General features: G+C 36.8%; 1 protein-coding gene across 1 annotated transcript; it reads right to left on the reverse strand.

The window, feature by feature from the left end:
- Positions 1-2,503: 2,503 nt before the first annotated feature.
- LOC144549639 (transcription factor TCP8-like) lies at positions 2,504-4,547 on the reverse strand. The gene has a single exon (XM_078298407.1). It carries the CDS (start codon positions 4,511-4,513, stop codon positions 2,927-2,929), a length of 1,587 nt encoding a protein of 528 aa, XP_078154533.1. The 5' UTR covers positions 4,514-4,547; the 3' UTR covers positions 2,504-2,926.
- Positions 4,548-6,716: the final 2,169 nt, after the last annotated feature.

A 6,716-nucleotide genomic window follows, 5' to 3' on the forward strand; every position in this document is an offset into this window, starting at 1 on the left:
CAAATAAATGCATTAAAAAAAGTCATCCATTTATCATAAATTAGTTACCTACACTTGTTATATTTGTTTATTTAAGATAAATTAAGTGTTACATCAATTCGCGGTCTAATTAAAAAGGTTGACTTTATATTTAGATTTTTTTTTATAAATTATTCAACAATACAATTTAAATTTTTAAAAGAGTCAACCAACAACATATATATGATAAACAATATGAAAATTTACATAATAAATGAAAATGAAAAATTTATTAAGAACAAATGATCTTACAATTTGGAATTTGTTGCTCCTTTCAACAACATATATATATACGTGTATTTTATGGGTTGTTGCTTGATATCCAAAGGCGAATGAATGTGGAACGATGTTAGACAAAGATCGAGGATAGCGGTGGATTCAGTTTTTATTATATATATATATATATATATATATATAATATATATTGGATTGGTACTACCAGATTATGTCCTGATTAAAATGTTTTGTCGTGGACTTGTGGTGGTTATAAATAGTCAATGGCGTTGTGTTTCTTTTATTTAATTTGAGGTGCAATTCAAAATAATGGTCATTATCATATCCATGGGCCATGGCCACAGACCACAGACCATAGAACACAGTCCATATATATATATATATATATATATATATATATATATATTTGTATTTTTAACCGCAGTAAAAAGTAAAAAACACTGGGTCAGAACTGAAGAATGAAAACCGGAAGGAAAGAAACAAGCATCTGATTTCCATTAAAATGATTAACATATTATTAAGTTACTTAAACTTAGAAAGAAGCAACAAATAAAATACACAAGCCAGCCATATCGAAATAAGAGACCTCATGTCATGTTCATCTATCTGTTCATGTACATCCAAAGAGAGAAAAAAAGAGACAATATAATGGCAGCAATAGCATGGCCGAAAGTGGAAGCAAATTATATGCCAGATCAGAGCCATGCATGTCATGAATCATGATGCATCTCTCTTGAATTCATTTCCGATAACTTATTTCTGATTCTGATTGGATGGTTGAAATTTAAACTTAAACGGTCAGGTAATCCAGAGGATTCTCATTTAATCGTTTGAATTGGTTGCCACGTGAACAAATGTTATAGGTGGATGCAGTTGGGACCACGTATATACACACACACACACACACTCTAATTGTGATATTGTCTCCAGTTCTCCAGCGGGACAATCAAACAAAAGATGAATTCATGATTTGTTCACATCGACTATCGACTGTTCCGTCTTTGAATACAAATTTTATGGCGACCCGTCTCCGAGTTGACTGACCCAAGACTTAATTAGGAGATATTTTGGTTTCTTTTTTTTTTTTTAGCTATACTCATTATCTATTTGCAAAATTAAGTAAATCAAGCAACGTGAACAAAATCTGGCTAAAAGAATTTAGAAACGAGAAAAGAAAGTTAGCATAGTTCACTAGAAAAAAAAAGTTCTAAGATCGTTAATTATTCATAGGTCAAGAGTCCGATTTTCCTCGTAACTTCACAGTTTCTGCAAAGATTTTTTTTAAAAATTATAAACAATATTCGTCAATTTTCAATTGAACTTTTCATAACCAACTGTAATTAGTAAAAGAGCAAACGTACATTTAATATGATCTCTGCTAGAGATGTCAACGGTACAATAAGAGTCAGGTGTAAGCATTTTTGTATCCGTATCTATTATAAATTGTTCTTATTCGTAACCTACTCTTACCCGTTACTCTTACACGTGTTTTAAAAATATAGACTTTATTGGGATCTATTGAATTTTATTTACATAATTTAATAGTTAATTAAGTGTAATAGAAATAGACTTTATCCGTACGAGTTTAGATAACGAAAAAAAAACTTTACCCGTATCCAACAAGTTTACAAAAAAAAAATTGTATTAGTATCTGTCTTATTGAACACAATACGAATCGGGTAAGCGAATAAAAAAAAATAGCATTGACATCCCTAATCTCTGCCAATATTAAAGTATCAAAAATTAGAGATGTGCTCTCTCAAATGCGGATTTCAATATAAAGTACAGGAGTCAGTATTCCTTATTTAGAAAAATCGAATTTAAAACCAACAGTCTTCAAAAGATGACATGAGAAGTATAACAAGTGATGACCTAAAAGTGTAACAATTGTTTGATGAAAATCTGAATTTTATTTCAAAGGATAATGATAACAATTTTGTGATGAGCGGAATTTGATATTTGTTGAAACGAGGGTGCACATCTGCTGTGCGCTGCTCTGGTGTCAACCACAGAAAGTGACCCCTTTTGACGTAATATGCTTCAACTAAAGTCTAAAGCCGCCTTCTTAAAAAAATACCAACTTACCTTTTTTTAACATTTCATTACTCTTTCAATCCGGATTATCCATGTCGTACCAGTTCATTGGTGTCTGTCATTAGTGGACCCCCATGCTCTGCTTTCTCTATTCATAATCATAATCATCCCTGGAAATATATATATATATATATATCTAATATATATATATATAGTAAAAAATATTCCTCCGTAGAAGGAAAAAAAAAATATAAAAGAAAAAAATTATTACAACATAAGCAAGCCCCATCCACTTACTACACATACACTATACAACAACCCCTCTAATGGCCCTGTTCTAATTTTGGACCCACAAATCACTTCCTTAATTAAACATCCCATAATCATAGAGAAAAAAATTAACCCCAAAAAAGATACAGAAAAAGTGGAAAACTATTCTTCCACTAATCAAAGATGGGTTAAAAAAAAAATCACTCAAAAAATCTACTCCTAGTGCTACCTCACAGCATTCAATGAAAAAAAGCTAATTAAATTGACATGAATATGAATAATGTAATTAATAATTACTAGCCTACCTTCCATTTCCATCTAAATTCTAACCATAGATAGAAAGGGGAATAGAATTAGATAGGATGAAACTTCACTGGGAACTGGAGGGGTGCTGGTGCTCCTCTCCACTGTTTGCCCCTTGTTGATCCTGTTGTTGTGCATGGCCATGGCCATGACCATGACCATGAACATGATTCTCTCCAGTTGGACCTAATCCCTGCACTCCTCCCCCTCCCCTATTGTATGCATTCAGTGCCGCAAACATCGCAATATTGTTATCAGCTATTCCCAACCCTAACTGTTGCGGTCCCACAGCCATTTGGCCGAGCGGCACCGCTCCTCCACCAGAAAAATTAACCCGAGACATAAATTGTAGCGGTGCCTGAGCAGTTGTAGACTGACTGGCACCAGCTTGGCCCATTCCAGGCCGCGGGTATTGCCCGGGCCCTGCAGCAAATGGCCACATGGGTGTCTCAGTTGGCCCAGCTGCTGACGTACCTGCAGTTCCGGTTGAGACTGGAAGCATCCAGAAAGCCCCGCCGGGTGCACTATTAGGAGCCACCGCAGCCCACATTGTGGGACCCCGTACATTCCCTGGTGCATGAACAGCAGCATGGTATGATGGCTTCGAGGTAGAAGGGGACGAGGGACCCGTACCGTCTCCACCTCCGGCTCCACCTTGTTGTTGCTCATCCTTGAATAAATCCTCTCTCATCCGCTTTCCGAGATTTGTGTCCCCGGCTCCTGCCCCGGCTGAATCACCCTGAACTAAATGGTGATGTTGGGTACCTAAGTTGGGAAGCAGCTGGTGGAAGCCAAGCATTGCCGAGTGAGAAATGGGATCGGCACCCGGATCTGCATAAGGGACACGATGGTGGTGGTGCGGTGCAAGAGCCAGTGCATGGAACGAGTGTGGGGCTGATTTTGAATTTGAAGGAGGCGCAGAGAGAGAGGAACCGCTGCTCCTTAAAGAGATGTTTAGAGTAGAGAAGTTAGCAGGGATGGTACCGGTACCAGTAGCAGCGATTATCGCTGGTTCGGCTTGTTGAAGGAGCCATTCTATGGTCTCACCGTCTGACTTGTGGCCCAGTTCACGTGTTAGCTGAAACACACGAGCAGCGCACAGGGCCGGCATACGGATGCGACGGCCTCGTCCGTCGACTTTCGTGTGGCGGTCCTTCGACGATCGCTTTGCGGCGGGTTGTGAAGAAGTGAGTTGCTTTTTGCTGGGGTCAGAGGAGGCAGGGTCTGTGTCAGATTTTGAGGGGGTAATGGCGAGGGAGCCCATGAAGGAAGCTTGACCCGGGCCAGGACCGGGAAAAGAGAGGGGCTCAAGGCTGTTTTGTTGGTGGAATTGGTGGAAGGGGTGGTGGTGTTGGGGTTGAGGTTGGGGTTGGTCGGAGGTGCTCCGGCTGCTGTTACTGCTCGGAGAGAGAGAAGGTGTTCGCTGGTCAGATTGGTCCATTGGGTTTTGACTCTTGTCTGTGTGTCTTGTCCCTAGAGAGAGAAAGAGAGAGAAGGTGGGGAAGGATAGTGGTTGGAGAGACTCGTGGGGATGACAGAGGTGGGGATCAGCTTCTGTCAGGATTTCAAAAAACAAAGGAAAAAAAAAAGTGGTAGGGATGAGAGAGAGAGAGAGAGAGAGAGAGAGAGAGAGAGAGGGAGGACTTCTATCCATCTGCTGAATTGATTGTTAATTCATTATTAAAAGATTCCATCTTTCGTACCGCTTTGTTGGTGACTTGGTGCTGTTTAGTAATTTAGCAAAAGAAGTCCAAAATTGAAAGTAAAACACAAGTGTATTGAAATTAAATATATTTCAGTGAGAATAGGAATAGGTGCTACTGCTATATATCTTCTCTCGGGACTTGGGGGCAGTGTGCTCGCTCTCATGTCTCTTCATCAGAAATAGCATATCTGTTGGTGCCTCAGGTGCTTTATTCGGCCTCCTTGGAGCAATGCTCTCAGACCTTATCACAAATTGGACCATATACACCAATAAGGCAATGTTTCTTCACCTCTTGTAAATTCATTTTTTAAGTATTTTAAAGTTGCTGTGGTAATTTCTTTTCTTCTTTTTTTGTGTGGAGATTTACTGTCGGATTGGGCTAGGGGTGGCAACCAATCAAGCCGAATCCAACTTACCTAGTTTGAATTGAGTTTGAATAAGATTCAAATCGAACTGAATTTGATTTGTTTCGAATTGAACTAACTTTGAATCAAATTAATTACCAGCTACACATTTTTTGAATCCAAGTCAATCGAATTATAAACTACAATTTTTTTTGGCAACTCTAGTTATACCAGTAGTTTATGCGTTAGTTTTCCTCTTGTGTTTCCTTTTATGAATTCGCACTAATGAATTATGGGTCAGTTCAAGATTTCCTTATCTTTTACGCTGCAAGATTGATTAAAATCACGGTATGGATCTAGTCAAATGAAACTTATTCCATTGCTAATTTGTTACGCTGCTGAAATATTTTCCTATTATAAGTTACCATTGTATTAACAATTTTGAGTTGTGATATAAGTTTGGTTCATGCATTATTAAAGATTAATAGTTGTATTATTTGAGATTCGAACGAATTATACCCAGTTTGAGTTTGATTTGAATAAGATTCGAATCGAACTGGTTTGATTTGTTTCAGAACGAATTAATTTCGAATCAAACTAAACTCAAATCAAATTTAAATCGAATCACGAACTACGATTTTTTTTTTCCACCCTTAAGATTGGCTATGCTTTTCAAGGGAGAAAATGCAAATGACCGTTGTCATTGATGATTGGTGCCATTATTTGAGTTGTGGAAATTAAGATCTCAATAGGTGGGCTACTACTATTAAAAATAGTTAGCTCTTACATTGTAGTGTTTCATATTTAGTTCTTACATTCAGTCACTACAATGATCTCAATAGGTGGGCTACTGCCTACTACTATTAAAAATAAACATTCAGTAGTTCAAAAAAGGGCACAATTATTTCTTTTGTTTTGTACATAACCCAACGATAATTGTTTGTATCTTGTCTTCATCTCACTCTGACTTGTTTGTTCTTTTAATTGTAATTCTTCTTCACTATGCAGTATATGTAACTGTTGCTAGATGTATCAAGTATAGAATGATACTAGATGGATAATTTTAAAATGTACAAAATGTTTATATATGATAGTTGCATACACCAAATACTAAAAGGTTTTATTTGGATATTACAATGTAAAGGTGGAGTATTTGTATTAAAATATTACAAAAACTGTACATATGAAAGTAGCATTAATTTTTTGCTTTAATAAAACAACTGCAAGTGTTATTTTTGCAGAGACTAAACAAATAAGTATTTACAATTAGTAAAATGTTTCAAACAGTTTGTGCGGATACTGTGTATTAGTTTGTTTGCAACTGTGTAGTAATGTAATGTTTGAACATTTATTTAATTTTTTAAACATAAACATAATTGGATTGATTACATCTCAGTGAGAAATAAAGAGATGATCTCACTAATCTGTACCAGCAATAAACAAGCATACCAAAGATCAATATAGAAATTAAAAAGATTAAAGATCCCAAGTTATGAACAGGTCAGCAACCACAGATAGTCAGTGCTATCTCTGGTGACATTAATCCGCTCCAGCAATCTATCGGGATCAATGGAGGATTATAAGATACCATGAGAACCCTCCAACTTGATCCATCATCATTTGCATTGTTAGGCCCCCACCTGATTACATTAAATGGATTTGATCTTTTGTTAAAATAATTTGCTAGAAAAGCCACACATGCTCTGCTGCTCAATCGATTCGATATAAAAACGATTGTATTGCAAACCTAACTTACTGATGTCTTTTTGAAAATGGTACTTCTAACAGTGTGATTGCTCCAAAGTGAA

This window comes from Carex rostrata, chromosome 35 (genome assembly GCF_964058835.1).
Source record: "Carex rostrata chromosome 35, lpCarRost1.2, whole genome shotgun sequence".
Classification (NCBI taxonomy): Eukaryota; Viridiplantae; Streptophyta; class Magnoliopsida; order Poales; family Cyperaceae; genus Carex; species Carex rostrata.

Coding starts and splice junctions, on each gene's coding strand:
- LOC144549639 (XM_078298407.1), bottom strand. CDS start 4,513: ATGGATAGAAGTCCTCCCTCTCTCTCTCTCTCTCTCTCTCTCTCTCTC.